We start from the raw sequence: 27,855 nt of genomic DNA, 5'->3' as shown, positions 1-27,855 counted from the left end.
CAGTGAAGCCCACTCCTGTTCAATAGATTCCCGCCTGCCAAAACGATGAAGGTCCAAGTTTTTTATAGAGTCCTGGTGCTTCCTGTCTTGCTATATGGTTCAGAGACATGGAAGCTATCCAGTGACCTGAGATGAAGACTGGACTCCTTTGGTACTGTGTCTCTTCAGAGAATCCTTGGGTACTACTGGTTTGACTTTGTGTCAGATGTGGTTGCTCACAGAGACTCAAATGAGGTATTTTACCTGTATCGTTAGGGAGCGTAGTTACAGCACTATGGCCATGTGCCAATATTCCCCAAGGGTGATCCGGCTCACAGGATTCTCATTATTGGGGATCCGAGTGGCTGGACCAGGCCAAGGGGATGCTGACATAACACCTGGCTGTGACAGAGAGATGGTCATTTCTGGAGGGTGGGGCTGGACTACATGTCAGCCTGGGGGGGTTGCCAACCAGGAACCAGAGCCGTTTTGTTGTGTGGTGGGTGCGGCAATACGCCGTACCAGTACATGCTCCCCAAACAGACCTGACTAGTTTCGCCGATGTTTGTGTTTTGTGTCGGCTTCAGACTACTACTGATAATACTGCATCTCCTCATTGCCCATTTACTGGTAAGCCTGGTCTAAAGATGCCTGTTGATCATGACTATTTGGATTATGATTTGTCGATGATAGACTGGGGGAGAAAACAGCTGTTGAAACAAACTGCTCTGCTGAGCAGTGTTGGAAAAGTCACTGTAAACCACATGCTTGTCACAATCGCTGGCAGCATGTCGCTGCACACTACAAGTGGGTGTTTCTCAGTCTCCTCATACTACAGGGCCTAATGGGTAAAGGAATCCAGAGATGGTACTGGTCAACAAACTGTATGCACCAGACACCCATTTCTGACATAGTTATGGGCAAGTGTCATTATTCACTCATTAATGAAATAGCCACATTTCACTGATAACGATGACAATGATGAAGCCAATTATCCAGCACCAAAACTTTACAAAGTGTGGGATGTGTATGAGGCGATCATGAAAAACTAGTTGAAGGTGTAAGTTTGATCGACACAAAAGTCTCATGGGTTACAAGGTTGTTGCAGATACAGCACATGATGTGCTGTACGATTCGATGCTTATGTCTACATTCTGTGCAAAGCAAGCTCTCGGGACATCTGGAACTAAATACTTTACACCGGTAGAGGGCCCAAGTGGGATGGCAAGTACAGTCGATACGGTAGTGGGGGTCAGGCACTGACATGTTTGTTTCTGATGCCCAAGGAGCAGACATCATATTCTAAAATAATCCTTCGACATCTGCTTGAACAGAGCCTGTGTGTGTTGGCCACTGCTTCAAAACATGTCCCACAAAGGACGTGTTCTAAATCTGCATCAGTACAGCAGTGGACACTACACGGACCTTTCCTGCTGTGATTATGTTGACGTTGTGGTACTTGCATATAAAAAAACATTTTGTAGTTGGAAAAAAATTAAATAAATACAACGCTTTTTCCAGGGGTAAATATAACGCTAAGGAGGCTACATTGTACGCGCAATCGTTTTGTTATTTCTCAAATTATTTTTTAATTCTTAAAAACAATCTCATTGCATCTCACCTTTACCATGCAGTCTAAATCTGAGGTTTGCTGCTCTTCAGTTCAGTTTAAATGACCCCACAACGATGCGTTATAAGGCATCACATCAACTAAAAGCGACGTGAATATACACAGAGGCCAACTCCAATTTTATCCTGTAATGGAATAAAACAGCCAAAAAACTCCTTCTTAAAATGTACTCAAAGAAAGCCAGACGTGAACCCACAACTGCTTCGAACGCCGTTATCGTACACTACAATATATACATGTTGACAGTATGCAATACTTTCTCAAATTAAGTGTAAAAGCCAGACGCTTGATGCGCGATTAAATTTACATAAATTTCTCATAACGCCGGTAACACCAGCAGCGTAAAAAGAACCAGAGGGGAAAAAAGCGGTTTCTATTAACCTGGAAGTTATACGCCCCTTCCGTTGGGAATTGAAATATTTTTAACTTTACAAATGGAAAATGAAATTTCATTCTAAATATTTTACTGTAACAACCACATCGTAGATTTTAGTAGAAAAGTCTAAAGGATAAAATAAATAATAAGGAGTATTTGTGTACCGTTGACCCGGAAGTACCTCCTTCTTGTGGCTACGGGATTCTGTGTTACTGTTTCATTAAATAAAGAAGACTGGGATTTTTGTAATAAGAGAAACCAGCAATGACAATTCCGCTCATTTCTCCTTTCATTTTGGAAATGATCAACTAATATGCATACTACAACCTCGTGGCCTTCTGTGTAGTGGTGAAGAAAAGGCCGACTTTGGCGGTGCTGTGCGCTTTGTGGACTTAATTGCCTGCCTGCGACGGGAGTGCTACTGGACCCGAGAATCATGGCAGAACTGCACATTGTCGAGCCAAGCGGCACCCTGGACCACTCCGACCCCCGCGATCTACGCACCCCGATGCGACTGGCCTCCCCGACACTGGTGATCTCCACACGCAGCGGCCCGCCCAGTCCCGGGGTGTCGGCTCGGGCGGGGATCGGCTTTCCGTTTCGGAGTAACCCGAGCTCCCCCTCGGAACCTTGTGAGAAGCCGGGCTCCAAGTGGGTAAGGCTGAACGTCGGCGGGACCTACTTCGTCACCACCAAGCAGACCCTGTGTCGAGAACCCAAGTCATTCCTTTACCGACTGTGCCAGGAGGACCCCGACCTGGACTCAGACAAGGTGGGTGGGCGCCGGCTGAGCCCGTTCTTGTGTTCTGTGACTGTCTGCGTGTAGATTTGTACAAAATGAAAACAAAGAAACACGTGCTCTACCTCATTGTGTTTTTTACGCACGAAGAATCGTGGGCAGGAAAGCGGCTTACTTTCACCATTTTTTTTCTTTATCTTAACGGGCAAATGAAGTGAATACGTTTTTAAACAAAATGAGACCATCCTATCCATAATTCTTATTTGGCATTAAAAAGGTACCTTGGTAGTCCTAATATTTCCACATCCATTTTTTGGGTCTATTGCTTGATTCAATGTAAGAGCAGAAAGTGCAGTGATGGTTAACAATTGCCAATGATGACATTTCCCGTGCTAGCCTTGTGGTGTCAACTCAATTTTTCATCACTACAATTTTTATTTATGGCTCAAGGTTCATCATATTATCTCTTTATCTAACTTTGTACTAAAATGGTTGTTAGAGATATCTATCTTCTACTACACGGGTGTCCCGTTCCAATCCTGGAGTGCCACATGTTTTTGTTTTGTTTTCCTAACTAGCGGCCATTGTTTTGCTGCTAATTAACATCTTTTGCCTTAATTTCAATTGCCTTGCTTTTTAAGACTCAGACCCCATAATTGTTTCCTTTTTCCTTCATTATAGCCATACAATAATGACGTGCAAAACGAGATAACACATGACCAGCTAATCTGTGTCCATCATACAATATCTGAAAATAAAGAAAGGTGAAGGTCTCAGTAATGATGATCTGCTCAGGTCCACAAAACAGTTTGACCGTGCCTTTACAAAAAGACAAATCATTAGCATGTGGCAGAATGAGAACACACACAAGCCATAGTATTAAACAATGGATTTTATTAGCAAAAAGAATGGGCTTCTAATTAAGAAATTGGTTGTGGAGTGGAATTGGTTGGAGTTTGTGGCCCCGAATTAGCTGGTCATCTGTTGGCTTCCTTCACATCATATTTTTGTTTGGCTGTCACTTAAGGAGAAAAATGAAGCAATTCTGAGGTCTGAGTCTTAAAAACTAGGCAATTAAAATAAAGAGAAAAGAAGTCGATTTAATAACTGGAATCTGATTAAGAAAATGGCAGGAAGGAAAACCTGCCGCCAGTGAGGCCCTCCAGGATTGGAATTGGACAATCCAGTTGTACTTGATGTGTGTTTGTGTCCCTAGAAGGAGTTTGATTGGTCAGTTTGGCTTTAGTGGCCCAGTGGTATGAATGATGACACAGTATGTTAGGGATACAAAGTTCAATTCCTCATTGTGATATGGATTTATTTGTATTTTTTTTATTTTACAAAAAATTGGTTGACATGGGGCATTTCAACAACAGCAAAGTGAATAACATACTGAGCAACATTGGGTCCATAAATAAAAATAAGACCTGTCACCAGCAAAGACAGAAGGTATTCTCAAGAATACAAATGATGCAGTTGCAATAATATCTAAATCTGGGCAGTGTTCAGAAGCCATTAAGAAGGCTAATAGAATATTAGGTTATGTAGCACCGTAATGTGTACAGTGCAAGACAAAGACGCTTATGCTTAAATTAATAACACACTAGTGAGGCTAGTTTTGGTCTCCAGGCTACAAAAATGACAAAGCAACGCTAGAAAAAGAAGAGGGAGATTCCGGGGCTGCAGGGTATGAGTTTTGAGAAAAGATTCAAGGAGTTGAACCTTTTCAGTTTGAGCAAACAGAAATCAAGAGTTGACATGATTGAAGTGTTAAAAGTTATGAAAGGAATTAGTTCAGTGGACTTAGTCTTTCACTTTAAAATTAATTCAACAAGAACTTTTTTTAAAATTTTTTTTAACTCTTTCATTTATGTAAGTAAAAATTCAAGTCAACAAACATTTTGTGTGTTAACTTCAATTGAACAAACATTTTGTGTGTTATTTTTTTATAGGATGAGACAGGTGCCTATCTAATTGATAGAGATCCTACTTACTTTGGTCCGATACTTAACTATCTACGTCATGGCAAACTGATCATTAACAAAGACCTGGCAGAAGAAGGTGGGCAACTGTCTCCTACAACAGTTTTTCCAATCATGATATTCAGTAGCTTTGAAAATGCTTAGACAACAATAAATAAGAAGTATGTATGGGCTAAAGTGCAATTTTAAATGATACCTCAAAACAATGTCAAAAATTTGAACCAAGTAATTTATGAACCAGCAGTCTGTAATGTGGCAGATGAGTGAGTTTTCTGTTTTGCTGTGTGATTTTTATTTTTTTGGCAAGTCAATTAGATTAATTACACATGAATTTACATAAATATATGTAGAACCCGATTCCTCTGTAAGCTGACAAATCAATAATCTGTTGCTGCATTTAAAATTCCCTGTTGTACCACTGCTAACATAATGAAAATGAATGTTAAATATTTAAGCACGTTTGAATTCCTCCAAGCTTTTGGTAGAAGAGTTTTGTAAAGCCTTTACCACCATTTATATTTTAGTTTATTGCTTTGCAAACTGTTTAATGACTTTTTTAGTTGGGCATATTATTAAGTATCTTACAATTTTCAAAATAAGTCAAATACTACTGGTAATCTTTGTTATCTTTTAAGCATGATGCATTTTGTTTTCTCATATTTGTAGGGGTTTTGGAAGAAGCAGAATTTTACAACATAGCATCTTTAGTTCGATTAGTCAAAGAAAGAATAAGAGACAACGAGAACAGGACATCGCAGGTATTTTGCTTTTTAGACTGACACAAGCTGCTTATTCGTATATGTAGATAAAGTGTGTTTTTCCTTAATGTTATGCTAACTAAAATACATCAGCATACCACCTAATGTTTGGGTTTTGCACATTTGTGACTGTGGTTATTTCTTTATTTAATTTTGATTATTAGACACCATATAGTGGTTGTTAGCAGTCTGGCACCTGATCTTGTAAGAAACTGATACCCTTTCAGACAGCAAGAGCTTGGTATGACTTCTTTGTTGTTTGACTTCCGTTTTATATACATATATGTGTGTCTGTGTGGAGATTATATATATATATCTATCTTTATATACAGTGGGTACGGAAAGTATTCAGACCCCCTTCAATTTTTCACTCTTTGTCATATTGCAGCCTTTTGCTAAAATCATTTAAATTAATTTTTTCCCTCATTAATGTACACACAGCACCTCATATTGACAGACAAAAAAAAGAATTTTTGAAATTGTTGCAGATTTATTAAAAAAGAAAAACTGAAATATCACATGGTCCTAAGTATTCAGACCCTTTGCTCAGTATTTAGTAGAAGCACCCTTTTGAGCTAATACAGCCATGAGTCTTCTTGGGAAAGATGCAACAAGTTTTTCACACCTGGATTTGGGGATCCTCTGCCATTCCTCCTTGCAGATCCTCTCCAGTTCTGTCAGGTTGGATGGTAAACGTTGGTGGACAGCCATTTTTAGGTCTCTCCAGAGATGCTCAATTGGGTTTAAGTCAGGGCTCTGGCTGGGCCATTCAAGAACAGTCACAGAGTTGTTGTGAAGCCACTCCTTCGTTATTTTAGCTGTGTGCTTAGGGTCATTGTCTTGTTGGAAGGTAAACCTTCGGCCCAGTCTGAGGTCCTTAGCACTCTGGAGAAGGTTTTTGTCCAGGATATCCCTGTACTTGGCCGCATTCATCTTTCCCTCGATTGCAACCAGTTGTCCTGTCCCTGCAGCTGAAAAACACCCCCACAGCATTATGCTGCCACCGCCATGCTTCACTGTGGGGACTGTATTGGACAAGTGATGAGCAGTGCCTGGTTGTCTCCACACATACCTCAGTGCAAGACACATGACAGCCCACATGGAGTTTGCTAAAAGACACCTGAAGAACTCTGAGATGGTGAGAAATAAGATTCTCTGGTCTGATGAGACCAAGATAGAACTTTTTGGCCTTAATTCTAAGCGGTATGTGTGGATTGCCACAAAGCAACCTGTGAGATTGGAGAAAGGTTGAGAAGAGATCGTGAGAGGAAACGACAGTGTCGTGAAAATGAGACAGACTGTGAATGGAGAGAAGCAAACATGCTCCTCCACCACCACATAATTACTATTCGGACAGTGATTCCGAGTAGGCCGTTCCTATCGAATCAATATCCAAGGGTTTTCTTTCGTAATTTTGTTTCCCTTATAAAAAAATCATAATGCTGTGCAACGAAGGGCCCAGTTCACGACTGGCAGCCCCGTTTAAACAGGGACCCCTTCACAGACAACTTTAACACGCGCAACGTAGTTGGGCGCACATGGCTAGTGTGTGTGTATATATAATATATATATATATATAATATAAAATATAATATTGTGGCTGGGGGTGGTACCCAGCTGGGATGCCCAGAAGGACCGGAGAAGGGCTTACACCTCCTCCAGACCACGTGGGGGCAACTGCCCTGGTGGCTTTGGGTACCACGAGTACAGAGCTTTGAAGCTTAACCCTATAGGGGCCCATGGTCACCGCCTGGACGTGCCCTGATGCCTGTGGAGCCCAGGCCCTCAGCACTTCCGCCATACCCGGAAGTGCTGGGGGGAAGAAGACCAGGGACACCCGGAGTGCTTCCGGGTGTGCAGCCGGTACTTCTGCCACACTGGGGAGTGCCGGCGGAAGCTAATCTGGAGGCACCTGGAGCACGTCCGGGTGGGGATTAAAGGGGCCGCCTCCCTCCATTCAATGGCTGGAGTTGGGAGGAAGAGAGACACAGCTTGGGAGGAGAGGAGTGGAGGCAGACCAGAGAAAGAGGCATTGGCAAGAGGCCTGGACTTTGGGGGAGTTTTGGGGTTGTGTGTTTACCATGTAAATATTAATTTTTAAACATGTCTACCTGTCCGTGTCTGGGCCAGCTTCCACAAATATATATATATATATATATATATATATATATATATATATACACACGCACATACTAGGGGGCTCTGCCCCCTGCTCGCTTCGCTTGCCAACCCCGGACAGGCGCTATGCGCTAGCCACTTTGCTTCCATATGGGGAAGCGGATGGACAATTTAAACGGATTATTTTCATGAGAATTGTTACACCTGCATAATAGAACTAACTGTATTACATTACAGCGAGTAATTAACCATAGTAAGAAATAGTAAAACGTAATAAATTGAAAGAAAATTATGTTTCTTGTTGCGTTATACATTTTCGTTCTGTTTGGCTTTGAAAGTAACACAGAATTACTTTTTAAACTTACACTTTTACTGTAAAACTTCAGTAAAAACAATATTTGAAATTAACTTTTCTTCAAGATCACATTGAATTTTGATTCCGTGTTTGAACCTACATTGTGACAACGCAACGTATAACTGTCCGTGAGTAAATATTAATTCTTTCTCTCTAATAAATACACAGATTACTTCGAATGTTTGTCCCTGTGATTTGTTAATTGTCATAGCAAAAGCTATTCTAACGGGAAATTGTATTTAACGTTTTAATACGAATGTCATATCAAGATCTCCTTTGGTGTTTGTTATCCGCAGAAGATGTACTACATTACCTTTGTTGTTGCCTGTTAAAATTTTACATGTTAGAATTATTCAACCAATTTTGAATACAACTAATCTTGTCCTATGGCACAGCTCATCACTCATACATAAATTATGCAATAACATTACGATACATCCTTCTTTCAGCAGTAATTCTGCCGGTGGAAGACTGTACGATGTTAACGGTTATAGATATTCTAAGGAATATTGTAAGTTGATGTTTTCATCTTCTGCACGATCACCACCAACTGTTTCAATATAATCAATTGATACACAGTTAACCAATTTGCCCTGTAACTGATTGACAATTTTCGCATTAATTCGTTTGACTTCATCATTTCTCGGTGCTAGGATTGCCCGTGTACTCATTTCTTCTGTCGATAACCCTTCAGGATGAAATTCTTCTTCAATTAGATTTGGACGTGATAAGTCTTCTTTTATTGGGAACTTAAAGTGAGGAAAACGTAAAAATTTATAAGAGCTGAGAGCGAAAGAAACTGTGTCTGACAAAAGCATTCACATGAACCCCCTCTACCAACATGAAAAAAATCTCTTGGCAATAGTGTCCAGATTTTCTTTTATAATTATATATATATATATATACCGTCTCCCTCATCAACAACTCTGTTTACCCTTTAGTTAAAAGCTGATATTTGGCAGGATTGTACAGCTAAAGCAGTAGGTATTCACTAAAAGTGGACATTTTGATATATCACTATTTAATTTAATGGTTACACCCCCCAATAGAAATCAGAATACCCCAAAATCTTGAGAATGTTTTGACTACTTTGTTTGAAATTTTGTGACATTATAGAAAAAAGAAAATTTGCTGGACTGTTTTTTTAATTTGTTGCTAATTTTTTTAAATTTTTAAATGTTTATTATGCAAACATAAATGCTCTGCAGTGTGCGGAGAGGGGGCTTTATACAAACGAAGCCTGCCGCACAAATTATGGGCCATGAGAACAGCAGGGTGGACAGAAAACTGAAGAAGAGGCAGTGTCCTGGACAGGAAAAAGAGACCATATCACTTTTGACATATACAGTCAAGTGTGTAATCGGTGGAGAAAGTTCAGCAAAGCTCAGTGGTTAGCAAATGCTGTTAAACTCCAGTTAGGGTACCAGGCACTGTGGTTATAAGCGTAGGTCTTGCTTCACTTGGAGCAAAAAGGCAGGGAACGACAAAGTAGAGGCAGAAGTGGTGTCCTCGGATCCAAGAGGAGCCAGGACCGATGAGGTCAGTTTAAACTTGACGGGTCCCCCACGATAAACTCCATTGCAATATACATTCACGTCTATGGACTTTGAAAAGAGACCCCAACCCTGACCTCCAAAATCTTTAACATGTGCATCTTCTTACTTTGAAAGGGGATATCCCACCCTGCCACTCTCTGAAATTCTTTACATATTCATTCACATCTGCTGACTGTCAATGGGGACCACACACAACAGACAAAACTCATCAAAAGAAATACTTGAGTGAACAATGTAAACAAATGAAAATGGTAAACATTTAATAATGAGAATAATATATACTTAAATTTCAAATTATTCTTACTGATTACACCATTTTAATTCAAAAGAATACACTTTACTGTAAAACTGTTTTGTAATGATCATCGACAAAAGCCAAGTGATTAGGAAATGCAAAAATGTTTTACTCATAGCCAATTGTGTATAACATGTCCATGAGTAAGCAGCTCCTGTGACCTAATAATATTTTTATTACTTATTATTTGACTAACATCTGATACACTTGATTACACGTCAGCACTATAAATGAGGCTGATTGTCTTAGAAAATTTCCCAGGTGAAGCCAGGTAACACAGCGATTGTTGTTGTGTGTGTGCGTATTGATTATGTTTCATGTAAACATCTGTCACAAGTTCTAGATTTTTTTTAGACTTTTTATTTTTAGATTTTATTTCACTCTTAAGAAGTGAAATGGGCAAGAGAGTCCCAAATAAGGCACATTACATGCATTGTAAGGTGGTGTCAGTTACGGCACTACGACCATGTGGAGAGATACCCCAAGGCTGATCCGGCTTGGAGGATCCTCATTGCTGAGGACCCAAGCGGCTGGACCATGCTGAGGGGACGCCCGCGTAACACCTGGCTGTGGCAGATAGATGGTCATTTCCGGATTGTGGGACTGAACTGCATGTCGGACTGGGGGGCTGTCAGCCAGGATCCTGAGCTGTTTTGTCGTGTGGTGGGTGTGGTAATGTGCTATACCAGATCATGCTCCCCAACCTGACCTGGGCAACAGATTGGACTCCTACTAATGGTATTCTTCTGCTAGTTGCACATATCGTACACCATTTAAAGGCAAAAACACCAACTCAGTAGGCTCAGCATAATGCCTTAGGCATGTTTAGCTTTCCTTTTTTTACATGTGTATCTGCTGCATGTGGTTGGGGAAAAAAATGAAAATAATTGCTATAATTATCTCCACCCTTATGTAACTAGTAATCTTTTGATTCTTTACAGCTTATTTACCCTACAGTTAGGGGGGGAAAAAAAAAGAGTAGCATCTTAAGGATAATGCAGATATATTCTTAAATTATTACGTCTATGGTTTTTCATTGCTTAAGCCTGGGGGCTTGCAAGAGTGGCTAAGTAATGATTTAAAAATATATATAACATTATTTTTTTTATGAGCAAACTATTGAAGTGAAAATTGTGTGTTGTCTTTCAGGGATTACTATTGCCTACAGTAAGTAAAAAGACACATGCACATCACAGGTAATATTATGGAAAGGGATACTCCAGCCTGAACCCACACCCTTACACTCCAATTCCACACGAAAAGTGTTTATCTTTGAACTGCACAACATTTCCAGGGAGGGTTGGTTGTCACGCTTGCAGAAAATGAACTTGGCCACAATGCTATCAGCACAGAATAACAAAAGTTGTTTTTTTCATGCAGTATTGCAAAGTGTGAAAACAAAAGCCACTGCTTAACTGTCAAATATCTTTAAATAATGAATGTTTTCTCATCCAGGATTTTCTTGTGTCTAAAGTTGCTGTGATTTCATTTAGCCATATAATGAAACAAAATGAGTTCACAGTAGTGGATTAACTGATGTGTGAATTATATTATTTGTGATGATGAACTATGTAAATGTATTGCAAAAATGCAGAATCCATTGATGTATGTATATCCTGCTTTCCACACTTAATTTCCAGATCATAGCTGAGCTCTGAGGGGTTACGTGTTGTAATATACTGTAGGTACATCTTTTTGTTAATCTTGATTGCAGTACTTCATTGTGAACAGTTTCTTTTGTTTTTCTGGCTGAGATTTGTTTTGCCTCTGCGTCATTTGTGTCGGTAGAAGTTTAAAAACTGGGGTTCAGTAATCTATTTGAAATTAACATGTTTGTGTTTTTCAGGGGCCTGTGAAACATGTATACCGAGTCCTGCAGTGTCAAGAGGAAGAACTGACCCAGATGGTCTCCACCATGTCTGATGGCTGGAAATTTGAGCAGGTAAAACTTGAGACTTTCATAGTATTATATAATGTTTTGGTGAAGGATAATCCTACTCTCAGTATATTGTGTGCAGTTGCAGACCACCTGATAAGACAGCATTGCACAATATTTACCAATGTATACTAATCATACTACATGAAAACACTTAAATGTTTGTGTAGTATGAAATACAAATTACTGTGTGGTTTCAGTTATTGATTAACTCCGCTAAATGAACCAGAGTAGATTAATTCATTTCCTTCATTAAAAATCATGATTCCTTTTAACTCTTTAACTTTAGGTTTGAGTATGTGGTAGGATGCCTACATTTTTTTCATTTTTTTTAATTTTGAAGATTGTCCTGTTAGTAAAGCTATCTATAATGACGCACATTTCAGGTTGAGCAGTGACTTTTCTGTAACAATTTGTTGTTTCTCCATTGTCCTGCTTGGTAATATGATTTTTATTTTTTATGTATTATTATTTCTTAATAACAGCTGTTCATTGTTGCTAATTTTAGCTCATCAGCATTGGCTCCTCCTACAACTATGGAAATGAAGACCAGGCGGAGTTTCTCTGTGTTGTTTCTCGAGAACTCAACAACTCCACCAATGGCATTGTAATTGAACCTAGTGAAAAAGCTAAGGTACGGAGTCACAGTTAGAGCGATCTGCTATTAACAATGTATTTATTGAATCAGGAACAGTGCTAAAAAAAACTCTTCATTCAAATTTTGCTGTCTTAATTGTGTGGACCGTGAAGCATCAATCGGAATTGAACTCAAAAGGAATTTTTAGGAAATCATTTCTTAAGGGCGGCACGGTGGCGCAGTGGGTAGCGCTGCTGCCTCGCAGTTGGGAGACCTGGGGACCTGGGTTCGCTTCCCGGGTCCTCCCTGCGTGGAGTTTGCATGTTCTCCCCGTGTCTGCGTGGGTTTCCTCCGGGCGCTCCGGTTTCCTCCCACGGTCCAAAGACATGCATGTTAGGTGGATTGGCGATTCTAAATTGGCCCTAGTGTGTGCTTGGTGTGTGGGTGTGTTTGTGTGTGTCCTGCGGTGGGTTGGCACCCTGCCCAGGATTGTTTCCTACCTTGTGCCCTGTGTTGGCTGGGATTGGCTCCAGCAGACCCCCGTGACCCTGTGTTCGGATTCAGCAGGTTGGAAAATGGATGGATGGATCATTTCTTAATGTTGTTGAAAGTCAGTAAATCAATAAATGGAATGTTGTTTATTTCTAGAACTTTTTAAAATACACTAACGTCCTGCTAGTGAGGTGTCCTCCTTTGACATTTTAGAATGTAAAGCATGGAAGGTAGCAGACGCCTTTTAAATCAAAATATCTGCCTTGTGGTACCTGCAAAGGCAACATATTTCAGATGACCAAAATACATGCTGTTTTTTTTTTTTCTTTCTCACATTTAAAATTATCAGTTTGCATCAGACAAAATAACTATCACTAAAGGCTGCAAGTGTCACTTTTATCAAGTATTACAACTATCCTGTTTAACGCTGTATAATACGCTACCGTGGCTGTTCGTTTGTCTGTCCAGGATTTTAAATCACCTGTAGCTCGCAAGCCGTTTGAACTATTGACTTGATATTTGGTACACATATACTACGTGATGTTTATTATCCGCTTTTGGGGTGATTGACCTCCAAGGTTATTCCTCTTTTTATTTTTATTTTATTTTATTGTAGAATCAACTCTTGGCAGCAGCTAGCAGGGCGGCCATGCGGCCCATGTGTACGGGCTCCGTTCTCATCCCTACCACCTTCGCCGTCACTTCCCCTACCTCTTCATATCTTAAATGATTCTTGAGGCAGATTGAAGACTTAAGTGCCAGCTTAAGTGAAAAATTAAAGAAAATGTACTAAGTAATTGCAACACAAACACTGACTTAATCAGTTTTAACACAAAAAGATGCCAACGAAAGAAGAGAAGAAGTGGGCCACTAGGGTGGAGAAAAGAAGAGCTGCTCAGGAAGAAGCAAACGCATCAACCTCTGAACAAACGAATGCTAAACATACAGAGAAAGAGTCTGAAACTAGGAATGCTCAAGTCAAGTGTTTTCACTGCACGTTATCGTGCAATGCGCCGTTACTGGTCCTCAAATAATGTTTGGAAAATTTTCTAGCCTTCATCTATACTTGTTTGCTTATACTCATTGTTCCTATAGTTTAAGAATACATGAAACATTGCTATTTTTTAAACATCTGTCTATATATAAAATCCAACATTTGTCTGCCTGTCTGCTTTTCACGAGAGAACTACTTAGCAGATTTAAATGTTTTTTTTCTATAATTTACTTGAACATTCCAGTTGATTTTGCGACTTCTCTCATAGTGCTAAGTATCATAGTTCGCTTGCGGTACCGATTTATTTGCACAAATCTGAGAGAGACTCAGTGGGCCGAGGGTAGGGGGTGTGGGGCCAGCCTCGGGGGACATATTACATCCACTTAGCTAGTGAACGAGAGAACTAATTAACGGATTTAGATCCGGCATTTTTCTAGAATTTGCTTGAACATTCCGGTTGTTTTTGTGACTTCTCTCATCGCACTAAGAATCATAGTTCGCTTGCAGGAGCGATATATTCGTGCTAATCCGAGACAGAGGCTGCGGGCCAAGGGGAGGGGAAAGCATGACGTCAGTAGGGAGCCAGGCAGGGCCCTCTTCACTGTCCTGTTTCACTACTACGCGGGCGGAGCCGCTTGGGACGGCTAGTAATGTATAAAAAGTAAGTTTTATGAAAGTAATTAATCTTTTTTTCTTTCCTTTTACGTTTTTACACTTCATTTCCCAGCACTCACCATTTCATGATGGGTATTGACTATCCTTTTTCAAGATATATATGTATTTTTCATTCCTTTATCTTTTGCACCATATTAGGAAAACATGCACAACCTAGCCATGATCTAAATGTTTACACTGTGAACCAGCATTTTCAGTGCTTAAAATCTATTTTGGCATGAACTGCGTTCTGCTGGTGTCAGACCAGCTGGTCTTGAAGGGGAAAAAACCTCGGATGCAGTTTTTGTATATGCAAAGTGAAAATCTGAAAGGACAAACTTAAGGTCTGTTTTATTTGCCTCTGCCTTCCCTTTACTCCCATGTATTGGTGAAAACGGTTAGATGATGATGGCTAAGACTTGTCAGTCTCCATTAACTGCTGCCAAAGGTTTATAACTTTGTGTTTAAATTGGCAAAGTGTGCTTTGCCCAGTGAAACTAAATGTATTGACCAAGACATTCAAATAATACTAATACCTATCCCAATTTTCTAAGGATTGATATTTGAAATAACTATTATCTTACCCAATGTTTTTGTTGTTAATATTCAAAGATTTCACAGTCCTCCTGAGTGTTGAATGAAGCAGTCATAATACAGAGATACATTCTCTGCAGATATCCAGCATTATTCTTACTGTTTTGTTTTAATAGTGCTTGGTATTGCTTAGTTTGTTCTTGTGTCTTGAGTAAGGCTAGATGATTGTGATTATCTTTATTTCACATTCTCTCCTTTCTTCTCTACAGATTCTTCAGGAGAGAGGGTCAAGGATGTGAGTCCACACACTTCAATGAATTGAAGACACACTGGCTGAGATATCAACTTGGTCATCTTTTCTGAGAATCACTGAAGACCGTATGGTTTCCCAGATATACAGCATGGTGATTCTGTCCCTGTTGGAGATTCACTCTCATTTCCAACCACTCCCACACCTTACTTATTTACAATGAGTTGATGCATCATGGGCTTCCCCAGAAAGTATTATTGTCCTTTTGCCAAAGGACCATTCCGTATGCCCAAAGTTCATGTTTTAGAATGGCTGAGTTTTTGGTGATTGCACGTATACTGAATTCTTATAATGTAGGCATGCAGCCTGTTTGGCACTAAAGTGTCACCTTTTAGAGTTCAAGCTCCTTTGGTGGTTTTGCCTGTTGTTCATAGGGGTTTTTTTATCACCCTTATTTTTAGACTAGCCCTAAATATATAGAACATTATTTTATACTGAACTTTCAGATACCCGTGAAGGACTGTAGCTCTGCATCACAATTTGGTAAATGTGGTAATGAGAGTGTAATGCTCAGTGGTAACTTCTGAGTGATAAGATTTTTGCAAATCTTTCACTGTGACTCCTTCCATCTAACATTTTAGGTGGTTGTTTTATTTAATTTGTCCGGAGATAAACAGGTTTAGGTGGGTTGCGTTGAACGTTGTTGTAGGGGTAAAGATTTCAGGGATCTCATTTGGGCATTATTATAATTATCTGAAAATGGGGTCTGCCATTTTGGATTCACCGAACTCGGAAATATTCTCGTCAGTTAGGGATATAAAGTACTAAATGCAGTATATAATATTCTTCTGTAAGTCTTTGAAAGGAAAGCACAATCTTTTGATTTGCTGCAGCGGTTGACCCCTGGTTGTGTCTCTGAATATTCCAGCGCCTTTGCAAAAAAGTAGCAAGACTAAACTGAAAAGTTGAGAACTGATTTGGACCTCTTTTAAAATCAAACAATCCTTGGTTGACATGCACATATAGTGACGTGTTTACATCATTTTTAATGAAGCATAAAGGTGTTGTATGTACACAACGATTGCACTTATTTGTTTTATCAGAAAAACCTTCAAGGCAGAACAACCTCTGGGGCTTTGTGCTTTAAAAGGTTTAGCCCTTTAAAATAGTTTACTCACGTTAGCTTCATCATTTCTGTTGTTCATGCTTGGCAGTATTGTATCCAAAGCAGACGAGCTATGGATGCTGTATTCCAAGTAAAATGTTTTTTCCTTTCCAGAAGGCAATTTGTGATGGCAGCTGGAGGTGAATTGTTTGAGCTTTTATGCTGTGTTTTTTTTTAATACTACCGAACCGGCCATTCCTTTTATTTACAAATGCAAGTGAGGTGAAAGGTAATCCTAGGGCTTTACTTGGAATTATCACTCAAACCACTTAGCATTTTTTTAGTATGATCGTCTGAAGTCTATTTAAAACAATCTTCAGCTTGTAGTTTAAGTTCTAGCAAGTTGTGTCATTCACAGGGAGTGGGTGCTTCTTTTCAGTGTTGCCTCTACTGGTCAAACAAATTTATTATTATTATTATTATTTTTTTTTTTTTTTTTTTTTTTTTTTTGTATTTCCTTTCTCAAGTGCAATTTGCTTCAAAAATGAATTAAAAGCTGACCAGGCTTGCAGCATCCTGTTCAGTTCAGGATTTGGCATCGCCATCAATTATAGGTTTTGTTATTTCAGCAGGAAAGCTTTGCAATACTTTCATTTTTCTACTGTGCATTATTTTATTGCAAAAAGAGAAACTCCATTTTCCTGGGGCTGATGTTTTCAATCTTTGGGTTAATTACTTCTCTTAGGTGTCATTTACCACCCTACAGAAATGAATCTGTAGTATTTGCCTTCAGCTGCCAATTTGATGGCAATGTCCATGCTTAGTTAGCTGCTGTGTCTGACTTCTAGAAGTTTTTTTTTTTTTTTTTTAATTCTGCATTTCAATTTTTATAGCAGCCTTATTTCACCCAGATTATTAGTATTCCTCCAATTGTGCAGTGTCTAGTTCCTCCTTGAAACTGCAAACTTGCACTGCATTTTTTTTCACCAGTTATATGATATTAGTAGTGAATAGAAGCAGTAACTCTGTGCTGCTGCTGCTGCTCTGTTTGCCTATTGATATAGTTAAAAAATAAATTTTATTCGTACTATTCAAATTTGATAACTTTAATTTTGCAGCAGGTAAAGCATCTTGTTTACTGCAGACATTCTGGCTGTCTGTATAAAAAATTTAGCTAAAATAAATTGAACCACAAGTTTTGTTTGCAATGTTTCAGTACGATAAGTAGGCTTTATTAGTAACATGAAGCATGTTCTAAACCCAGTTTTTCAAAATGATTGGTCATCGTGGTTCATCAAATGACAGCTTACATTGGCCATGTTGTCTTTACTTGTGTGAGGCACACTTATTCCGTGTCTGATGGAAAAGGGCTTTAATTGTGCGCTGTTAGTCCCTTTCTATCCTCAAAAAGAATGCCGTTTGGCTTTGTGCTATATTTGTGTGGTTATTTTTATAAGAATTTCTTTGTTATCCACAGTCTCGCCTTCCTTTCTTCTACTTGCCTCCGTACAGTATCCCCCATGGCAAAAACACAGCAGCCTCCACTCTTCTAGATCTTCACTATGCCCATTACTTGTCACTGATTTGCTCTGGTGATATATTTGCCTTATGGGTGTTTTGGTTTCTGTGTGGGGGTGCTGTGTCATTCCCATAGGCTGTGTGCTTTTCCACTCCTCCAGCACTGCCCACCCTACCTTAACATTTAGGGAGGCTGAGTTCAAGTATACCCTGACTACACTTCTTGTAGATTTTTGGATTTTCTGGGCAGGGTACTGACTGACAGGCAGCAATTTTATTCTCTGGTGTTCATCTCTTAACATTTATATACTTAGTGGCAATGAGTTTTTTTTTCCTCTTTATTTTTGGAATGGATAAAGTGCACACTAGTCCTAAAATATGTTTTTTACATAATTTTACACATATCTACAAACTCATAACGTACTTCTTCATACTGCTGTGTGACATTGTCTTTCTTGGAAAATTAAAATATTTATGACCGGTGAAATCAGAAACCAAGACAGTGTTTAGAAAGAGGTCTGCATACTAAATGACTGTGTGCTCTTGCAGGGTGCGTTTTTACTTGAGCTGTATTTGATAAAGTTGCCTTTTTAAGTTTCTTTCTTTCTTTATTTTTTTTCATTTCTCTGTTTAGTGTATTTGCTTCTTTCTAAAGGATGACGCTTGGTGTTAGATTCATATATAAATGAGGTGAAGTATTGTAACTGACTGACGAGTTTAGAATTTTTTTTTTTTCCTGGTCCGGTTAATTTGTAATGTGTTTAGTTGGTTTGGAGGTTTCTTCCTTGTCACAGAGACTAAAAGGGTTTTCAGTATTAAATATTGAACTTAAGTAATATGTGTTTACAGAAATAAATACAGCTATTTCTTGTGTCGTTTAACATTTCTAAATAACAAGATTTAAGAAGTCTGCTTTCATTTGCAGACCTTATGTGGTTTCTCAATATTTTTAAATTCCATGATTATTAACAATTTTGGTGGTTGTTTAGTATCCTGGTCCCTTCCTTTCATATCTTCATCATGCAAATAAAAGGCATAATTGTTTGATAGGCTTTTTAAAGTCTGTAGAAATCTTCACTGCCACATAGGTTGGTGCAGATTAGCAATTAATGTACAATTCTACTGTAATGATTGATTATAAGAAATTTGAAAACATTCTTTTAAAATCCCTCATTTGCCGTGTGACGGCAGTAATTATCTTTTTAACTGCTATATGAACTTGTGTGCCAATTCCTTTGCTTGTCATGGCACTGCTGCGGTTGCATTCGCATGCTTAGTCTTCTGTTATCCAATTTTTGTTTTCTTGCAAAGCATTTGGAGCTAGGGTGGACATGTTTTAATTCAAGAACCTCAAAATATTTTTTCGATCTAACTACTGCAAGTTACTCTTATGTTTAATACAAGGAAGAATGCCCAGTTAGAAGAAAATCTTACTGCCAAACTGAGCGCTGTTCACTGCCAGCAGCTATTACCATAGGTTGTTGCACTTAAGTAGCGCATTTTTATGATCTGCATACAGCAAAATAAAGCCAGCTCTTTTTCTAATGCCATAGAATTATACCTTTCTTTTTTTTTTTTAAACTGTTGGCATGTGGCCTTATGATTCCAACTTTGTAAAGTGATGGTGATATTTTTAAATTTTAAATGAATATGCTGACTTTTAATGAAAAATCCACTTCATAGCATGGTATAGTTTCCTCTCAGATTTTTCCTGTATAACAATCTCTATTTAATTATATAGCTTTATAGTCAAAATATCTTCTATACAGTTTGGTGAACTATTGCAGTTGATTTTTGTGAGATTGCACTTAGAACTCTTGATTCCCTTTGAGGCATGTGCATTTTAAAGTTGCAATGACAGTAACAAGTATCCATTTTTTTATTTTATTTTGACTCGGATGTCTTTAATTAATCTGCCATTTAGACACAGTACCTGGATTATTATTTTTTTTACTGGATTATTTCAATGTCCCATACTGTTGTTCCAATATGCAAACGATAAAGTTCATACATTTTGTAAATGCTAATAGAATAATTATCTTTAAAAGTATGTATTTTTTTTCTTTTAGAAAAATAGATTTCTTTTTACCGTTTGTGGTATTTGCGTGTACAGTAAATAATGTTTTGCCAGAATGCTTAAGAAGAAAAAAAAAAATTGTTGTAGTTGATCATTATTCTATTTATATATTTTTCCCTTTTTGTTTTGGGAAATACAGCTTGTTGAAACAAGTCAAAAGAATTAAGCAGAAAAGTGTGTCTGCCTCACAGAATTCCTTTGATTTTGTTTTCCCTCCTTTGAATGCATGTGCCTGCATGAATTGAACTGGTTTGGCATGTGCCTGTTCTTGTGTAAGATGTGGACATTTAATATAACTGGGGGTTGTGTGTGGGAATAGTAATGGAAATGTGGGCTATCATGTAGAAAATGGTGCCCAGTGCTGCACCATTCTTGTGTAATTTGAGAATTTGTGTGTGATACGTGGTGATCGCGAGCTTTTCCCCTTCTCCTTCCAAATTGCTCTTTAACTGTGGCTGTGGGGATTTCCTCCCCAAGTGTGAGATTTCTGGTTTTCTTAATACAGTTTCTAGCACATTGTTCATACTGAATAGTGGAATCTTTCTCTTTTTGGTGTTTCTTTAACGTTATCTCTATACAGAGAAGGGGCATATGACCAACTTTTCATTTTTTACTCTACCAAATATATTGAAGTTCTTTGAGATCATCTCATGTCCAAGGTTCAGAAGTAGTCTGATCTCCCTGAAAGCATTCCTTCAATTGTGCACCACCAGTTTTAGTGCCTTTTTGATCTGTTGAGCCACTGTGAACCCAGTATAGGCCTTAATTTCACATCTCCATCATCATGTTTTAAGGCTTTTGTTTTGGTTATGTGCCCACTAGAGGTCACCAAAATTTAGAGTAACTTCAATAATGACAGCATAGTACACGCGATGAGCAACTAGTGTTCAGAATGGCAGGTGATTTTTTTTTTTGTTTGTTTATTAAGTAGTGACATATAATCAATTGAAATAAATAAAAAATGAAAGTAACACAGATTTTTACTACACAATGCTCGAGTTATCTACGTTTCCTGGTGGGTTGTGTTGTGATCAGTAGATGCACCAAATGTAGCACAGTGATGAGACACATGAAAAGAAGGAGGGCTCAGTTTTATTTTTCAGGGGCTTTTCCAGTGCAGCAAAAGGCATATAACACTTTAGCACTATATTTATTCATTTTGCTTCCCTGTTTTAATTATCAGTTTAACCTGAAAAGCATTTAATGTATAGTCTTACATTGACTCATTTCAATCAAATATGTATTGGAGTTTGAGAAAAGAAATATGTTGTTAGGTAGGATACCTACAGTAAGATGCAGACATTCATAGTCATAATACTATGGAAGATTATTTGTGCCAAAACTAAGCGCAACCCAACATGTTAACTACATTTCCATGCAATACATGTGCATATGGTGTATTTCATTTTGGCATGTTTTTATTTGTCATAATTAACCAAATAATTGATTAATTTTCAGTGCGGTACACAACTTTCTTATCAGTATAAAATGCAATACAAAAGCGTATTGGATTTTAGTACATGTCCATAAATTGCATGTCATAACTAAAAGCAAAGCAAATGTATTGCATTTTGCTTGGCGGTTGCTCTGAGTGTACTGAATTTTGATTCAAGACCATGCATTAATCATTTCAATACTGAATATGTAATCAAATAACCAATCCACGTCACAAGCTTCGTCAACCTTCACATCCCAACCCACCGCTGTTACTTCTGGTGTGCCCCAGGGCTCTGTCCTGGGGCCTCTTCTTTTTATTATTTACCTTCTTCCCCTTGGCAATATTTTTCGCAAATATAACATTAATTTTCACTGTTATGCTGATGACACCCAGCTCTACCTTGATGGTAAACCCACCTCCTCTTTTCCACCACCCTCGCTTATTGACTGTATTTCTGAAATTAAATCCTGGTTTTCTTTGAATTTTCTTAAATTAAACAGTGACAAAACTGAGGTTCTCCTCATTGGTTCAAAATCATCATTATCCAAAACCAATAATCTTTCTCTTATTATTGATAACTCTGTTGTTTCCCCATCATCTCAGGTCAAGAGTCTGGGTGTCATCCTCGACAGTACTCTCTTTCCAATGTCACATTAATAACATCATCCGGTCTGCTTACTTCCACCTACGTAATATTAATCACATTCGCCCCTCTCTCACTCCTCATACCACTGCCATTCTTGTTCATAGTCTTGTCACTTCTCGGCTGGACTACTGCAATTCACTCCTCTTTGGTCTCCCTAATAAATCTCTTCATAAGCTTCAGTTAGTCCAGAATTCTGCAGCACGTATCGTCACTCGAACCCCATCTATTCACCATATTACTCCGTTCTTGCAGCAGCTTCATTGGCTCCCGATCAAGTTTCGTACTGATTTTAAGATTCTGCTATTAACATTTAAGGCCATCCATAACCTCGCCCTTCCATATCTGTCTGACCTTCTTCATGTTGCCATTCCATCCCGCAACCTTAGGTCCTCTTCCTCCACCCATCTGACTGTCCCTCCCGCCCGTCTAACCACCATGGGTAGCAGAGCTTTCAGCCGTTCTGCTCCCAAGCTCTGGAATTCATTACCTGCGGATCTCCGAAATATCAAATCATATTCATCCTTCAAATGTAAACTTAAAACACATCTGTTTAAAATGGCTTTTTCTTTTTCCTCCTGATTATAGTGGTTTTGTTTGGTTTTAATTTTTAGATTTTCTGATGTTTTAAGTTGTTTATAATTGTGTATTTTATTTAATTATTTATTTATTGTTTGTTCAGTGTCCTTGAGTTCTCTGAAAGGCGCCTTGTATAAATAAAATGTATTATTATTATTAAAAGGTATGTCAAGCGGCGTCTGTAGTTAGGGTTAGGGCCATTACAATCACAAGTGTGTTCACCCAGTGCTAAAGATGGAGAGCGGGGAGTTGATAATACAGGGGATCCACAATTTCATTGAATGGGTGGAAGTTGGAGATATAAGCAAGTATTTCATTGTCTTCCTAATTAACTGCTTGTTGTAAAGATTATTGTGCAATAGAAGCAGCAACAGGAGGAGAATTTCCATCTGCTATAGTAACCTCCTTATAACATATTCTTGAGCAAATGTCCCAAAAAGCTGCATAAAACAATTATGTATATCATTAGTCAGGGCATCTGTACACTAATATTTCCCTTAGTTTATAAATATCAGCAGATGGGAACAAGGCAATGATAAAACATTATTTAGACAAGCTGATACAAGACTTTTTCAGTGAGTCCTAAAAATTAATTCTCTGTGTTTGCTTTAATGAAACTTAAGCTTGCCACCACAGCACAGAAATGCTTAGAAGTAAGACGCCTCTTACCCCAACGGTTGATGTTTGTTGCCTCGCCTTTTGGTGCTCAATGGTCATTTGATTACATTTAGCTTTCGTTTGATTATAGCGTGGTCTTAAATCAAAATGCCGCTAAAGAAAATTTTAAGACATTTGTTTTGCTTTTAGTTATGACTTGTGATTTATGGACATGAATTAAAACGCAATATGCTTTTGCATTGCATTCTAAACTGACACGAAAAATGTGTGTCATAGTGAAAAGGAAATGATCAATTGGTTGATGTTTTTATTTATAGCATAATTAAACCATGCCAAAACTAAATTGCACAAGGTACATATGCATCACAATGTAGTTAACATGTTGGATTGCATTTAGTTTTGGCACAAATAATTTTCCGTAAATTTATATTTGATTCTAATTCAGTGTAGCCTAGTGGATTTAACAGGGTGGGGCAGGTTAAGCCCTGGAGGGCCTCAGTGGTTGCTTTTTTTTTTTTTTTTTTCATTTAACTTGTTCTGATTGTCAGAAACTTGATTTTGCACATACATTAACCCCTTACTTAACGTGACTACTTGTTTCATTTGGGTTTTGTGCTGACCCCCTAACAAATTATTCACACATTTATGTTGTTGTTATTAATGCATTCTACTTAAATTGGAACTATAAAGGCTCCAGTAAAGCTGCACCATGTGAATGAAAGTGTTAGTTGGTACTTGTCAGTCCCGCTAATGTCTGCTAATTGCTGCTGTGATAGTTTGGCAAAGATCAAACTTTACCCCTCCAGGTGATTTAAATGCTGGAATGACCAATCAAGGGGTTACGTTGGGCACAAATTCCATCACTGCCTCAGTTAATCTCTGCTTTATCAGACTAGTTGTAAAAAAATGCCTGCGACCACTGCATTCCACCTTCACTGAGCATGCTCACCTGTAGTGTACTTCATTTCTTTTATTTACCTATTCTCTGAGATTGCCAGGTTCTATAATTCTCATAAACAGTAGAGAAGCTAGATGTTGTAACAATGCTATGTAGGTTGTCTGCTTAAAATAAGCTCAAATATAATTGATCCTTCATATTTTTTTGCCCATTACATTATATAAACATAACTTATCTAGTGATAAAATGCAAGTTTCCTGCAGCAGGCAGTGTGATGTAGTTGTTGAGGCTTTGGACTTCAAACCCTAAGGTTGTGGGTTCAGATCCCACCACTGACAGTGTGATCCTGAGTAAGGCACTTCACCTGCCTGTGCTACAATTGGTTACATTTCCTTTTCCAATTGGATCTCAAAAAAGTTGGAAGTTGCTTTAGATAAAGGCATCAGCCAAATAAATACATGAATGTAAATGTAATGAGTTAGTAACTGGTGCCCCCTCTAAGATTGGGTGCTGTCTGTCCTCAAGCTGAATTAAGTTGGTTTGCAAATAGATGGACCTTTGATTAAATATCAAAATACCAGTTTTTTGAAAATGATTAATGTGGAGTGTTTAATTATACTGCTGCAATACAAAGCCCCTATAGAATAATCAGGTGATTTATCTGTCATTCATTCATTTTCCGAACCTGCTTTGTTAATGACGATCCTGGGGATGGTGCCAGCCCCTCTTGCACTCAAACTGGATGATTCTTGGCTAATAGAGCTACCAGTTAATCTGCGTTCTACTTGTATAAAATATGGGAGGAAACTGGAGGAATGTGTAAAAAGCCACAAAGATGGTGGCCAAACATGGAATCAAGCTGGAGTCCCTGTAAGGAATTAGCGGTAACCGCCATCCATAGGAATAAAATCTTGTGTCTAACAGGCTGATGTTGTACATTGGTCTGTGCACGCCTTGAACAGAATATGCTGAAAATGTGTGTTGTTTTAACATTATTCTGAAGAAAAGAACTGGATGAAGATGGAAGTGTAGTGTGTTTTTATAGGCTTTGAGTGAATTCTTTTTTTTTGTTTCTTATGATAAACACTTTGCAGTTAATATTAACCTTCAAGTTCTCTCACATTGAGTTTCATGGATTTGAGACTTGTATTTATTTACAACATTGTGATCTATTTTTGCACCTGCTTTAGCTTTTTTTTTTTTCATTCTGTTTGAGATTTTGTTTTAGAGCATTTCATGGAGTTGAAGGCTCCATCCTTTTACTTTGGAAGAGTGTTCATAAATACATAAAAAGTGTGTGAAAAAGGTTGATTTGTATCTCTCATCTAAAGAAGTGTTTTTACTTTGTAAGGCATTGCTTTCAGTCTTCGCATTTCTTTAGAAGCCACTAAAATAAATAAATAAACATATATATATATATATAATTTAAAATCCACAGACACACACACAGCCAGAGTAGTGGGGAAGGACTTCCACTAGGGATCACCCGAGATTTATAAAACCGAACCATTTGTGATTTCTGATGAAAGGGTCAGATTTAAGTTTGGCAGCCATTTCATAGGTTTGGTTCATATGTCCATAGCTCTATGTTAGGACTCTCTTTTGATCATTGATTGGACTTTGCTTCTTCAGACATTATGCACAGCCTGACTGCTTGGCTTGTGTATTATCTTTTATGCTTTAGAAAGAAAGTCTTGTCTCCATTTACATTAGGCCTTTGGAGAAAAAAAAACTAAATCTCTTATTTGTTTGATTCTAAAACTGCATAGTCCTTATAGCTCCTGTTTTTTTTTAACTGGATACTAGTTGCCACATTTAACTTCTCTCCTTATTTAAATAATCTGCTTGTTTTTTTTTTCCCACTCCTCCTTTGGCCTTGTGCAGTGTGCTAAATATCACTTTATGTGCTGACCAGTGCTGGGGCATGCCAAGCTGAAGTATTCATCTGGTATCCCATTTATAGCACGTCCCTGAAGCTGTTCTACACTTTCTGTGTGAAAAATCAGGAAATGTAATCATTTGGGTAGGAAAAAAAAATTACCACGGTACAGCATTGTCGTTACTCTCGTGTTTATTTCTAAAGAGTTGTTAACTACAACATGAAGATGGAAGGATGTTGCAAAGTTATGTGGGAGCTATTTTTTTTTTTGTTTGTTTATTACTTAAAGAAATACTCCACTCAAAAACATTTTATTATCTGTCACTTACCCTGTTTTTTGTAGTGGTGGCTGGGAGAAATTTTTAATTCTCATGTTTTCCTGGAGAACAGAGGTGACACTGTTTCTAATAGAATAGGTGGGCAACAGCAAACAATCTCAAAAATGTTCCTGAAAATAATCTTGCGTTATATGTGTTGCATAATCCATACATCAGATCCACAAGTTGTATGTTCACAGTGTGGAGAGCAAATGCATTGTTAGCTAAAATATTGTTAAACTGGAAAACACGTGGACCTTCTGTCCAGTCCTCCTAAGATCAAGGTTTTCTAGTAACAGGAGGTTGCCGCAAGATTAAGGTTCTAGCTCTAGTAATTTGAGAGTTGCAGCAGGTTGCTGTGCTGTGTGGGCTTGACACTTAGCGGATGCCAGATCTGTCATTCTTCTTTCTCCTATTATGCAATTGGTTTCTGCAGTTTACTTAATGCTCCGCAAATGTCACTACTCCTTCTTTTTTCCATGTCACCTTCGCACTCAGTTTCCTTATGCACTTTTGCATGTGAAAGACGAGAACTCAAAGAACTGTGCAGTTGTTGCCGCTAGGCAAATGATTTGCTTCACTAAAACGTATCAGTACTTCCAGAAAACAAAAATAATGGACAGACAGGATACACATTCGTGCTGTATTACGCTTTGGATTGAAGAGACACCTCTTCCCCCTTCATTCACTGGGTCAAAGTTATGTGTTCAACTCAAAAGCTTGTTCCTGCATGAAAGCGTTTCCCGTTTGTACACTACTCTGATTTTCCTTGACTGTTTATTTGAGGTTATTTTAGCAAAAAATACATGCGTTTTGCACATTGTGAGCATACAGCTGGATGACTTGACATGTGCATTATGCAACACAAGTAACATAATTTTTTTTTCATGGACGCTTTTGATATACTTGTTCTGCCAGAAGGATTACTGCTGTCCTCCATGAAAACAATGAGAATTAAAAGTTAATTAAAACCACCTGGGGTAGGTAACATAGGAAAAAATATGTATTTTTGGGTTGAATATTCCATTAAGATACCTGTTTGTATTAGTTAACACACTGGGTGTTTAGAAATGTATTTTACAGTCAACCTCACTCATGTCTGAATTAAAAATATGACTAGCTGTTTAGAAAGAGGGAAACCTTAATAAGAAGTTCAGAACTAGTTGCATGAAGTTCACAAATTTGTTACATAGCGCGCACAGTCCATCCTTGCACTACACGGTACAGTGCCAGTCTCAGAGAGTACTGCCAAAAGATGCTTTACAATACAAATAATATCAAATTCTAATAAAAAAATGAAGTATGGCATAGGTTTGAAAAAATGTTTAGATTCTTGAGGTTTACACCTACAGTGGGGTGGGTAGTTCATGAGATGAAAAATTGTGTAATTTATGGAATATCAATTAAAAGCAGAAACTGGCATTTAATTACAATAAGATATGAAAGAAACATGAGAAGAGCTGGAGCAACATTAAGAACCGCTGTGTCTCTGATTTTTCACATCCATGGAATGTCAAGGTGACGGTGTGTGTAGGATGCACATAATGTATTTTGTTTT

At 38.2% G+C, this 27,855-nt stretch overlaps 1 protein-coding gene across 1 annotated transcript; it reads left to right on the top strand.

The window, feature by feature from the left end:
- Nucleotides 1–2,184: 2,184 nt before the first annotated feature.
- kctd2 (potassium channel tetramerization domain containing 2) lies at nt 2,185–17,248 on the top strand. Its single transcript, XM_028818372.2, has 6 exons — nt 2,185–2,757; nt 4,677–4,785; nt 5,373–5,464; nt 11,635–11,730; nt 12,233–12,358; nt 15,245–17,248. Exons 1-6 carry the CDS (start codon nt 2,422–2,424, stop codon nt 15,272–15,274), a joined length of 789 nt encoding a protein of 262 aa, XP_028674205.1. The 5' UTR covers nt 2,185–2,421; the 3' UTR covers nt 15,275–17,248.
- Nucleotides 17,249–27,855: the final 10,607 nt, after the last annotated feature.

The sequence above is a fragment of the Erpetoichthys calabaricus genome, chromosome 14 (genome assembly GCF_900747795.2).
Source record: "Erpetoichthys calabaricus chromosome 14, fErpCal1.3, whole genome shotgun sequence".
Lineage (NCBI taxonomy): Eukaryota > Metazoa > Chordata > Cladistia > Polypteriformes > Polypteridae > Erpetoichthys > Erpetoichthys calabaricus.
Note: the sequence above shows the minus strand (reverse complement) of the source record. Positions and strands in the feature narration are given on the sequence as shown.

Coding starts and splice junctions, on each gene's coding strand:
- kctd2 (XM_028818372.2), top strand. CDS start 2,422: ATGGCAGAACTGCACATTGTCGAGCCAAGCGGCACCCTGGACCACTCC. Junction 5,465..11,634: donor ACGAGAACAGGACATCGCAG/GTATTTTGCTTT, acceptor TGTGTTTTTCAG/GGGCCTGTGAAACATGTATA. Junction 12,359..15,244: donor AACCTAGTGAAAAAGCTAAG/GTACGGAGTCAC, acceptor TCTTCTCTACAG/ATTCTTCAGGAGAGAGGGTC.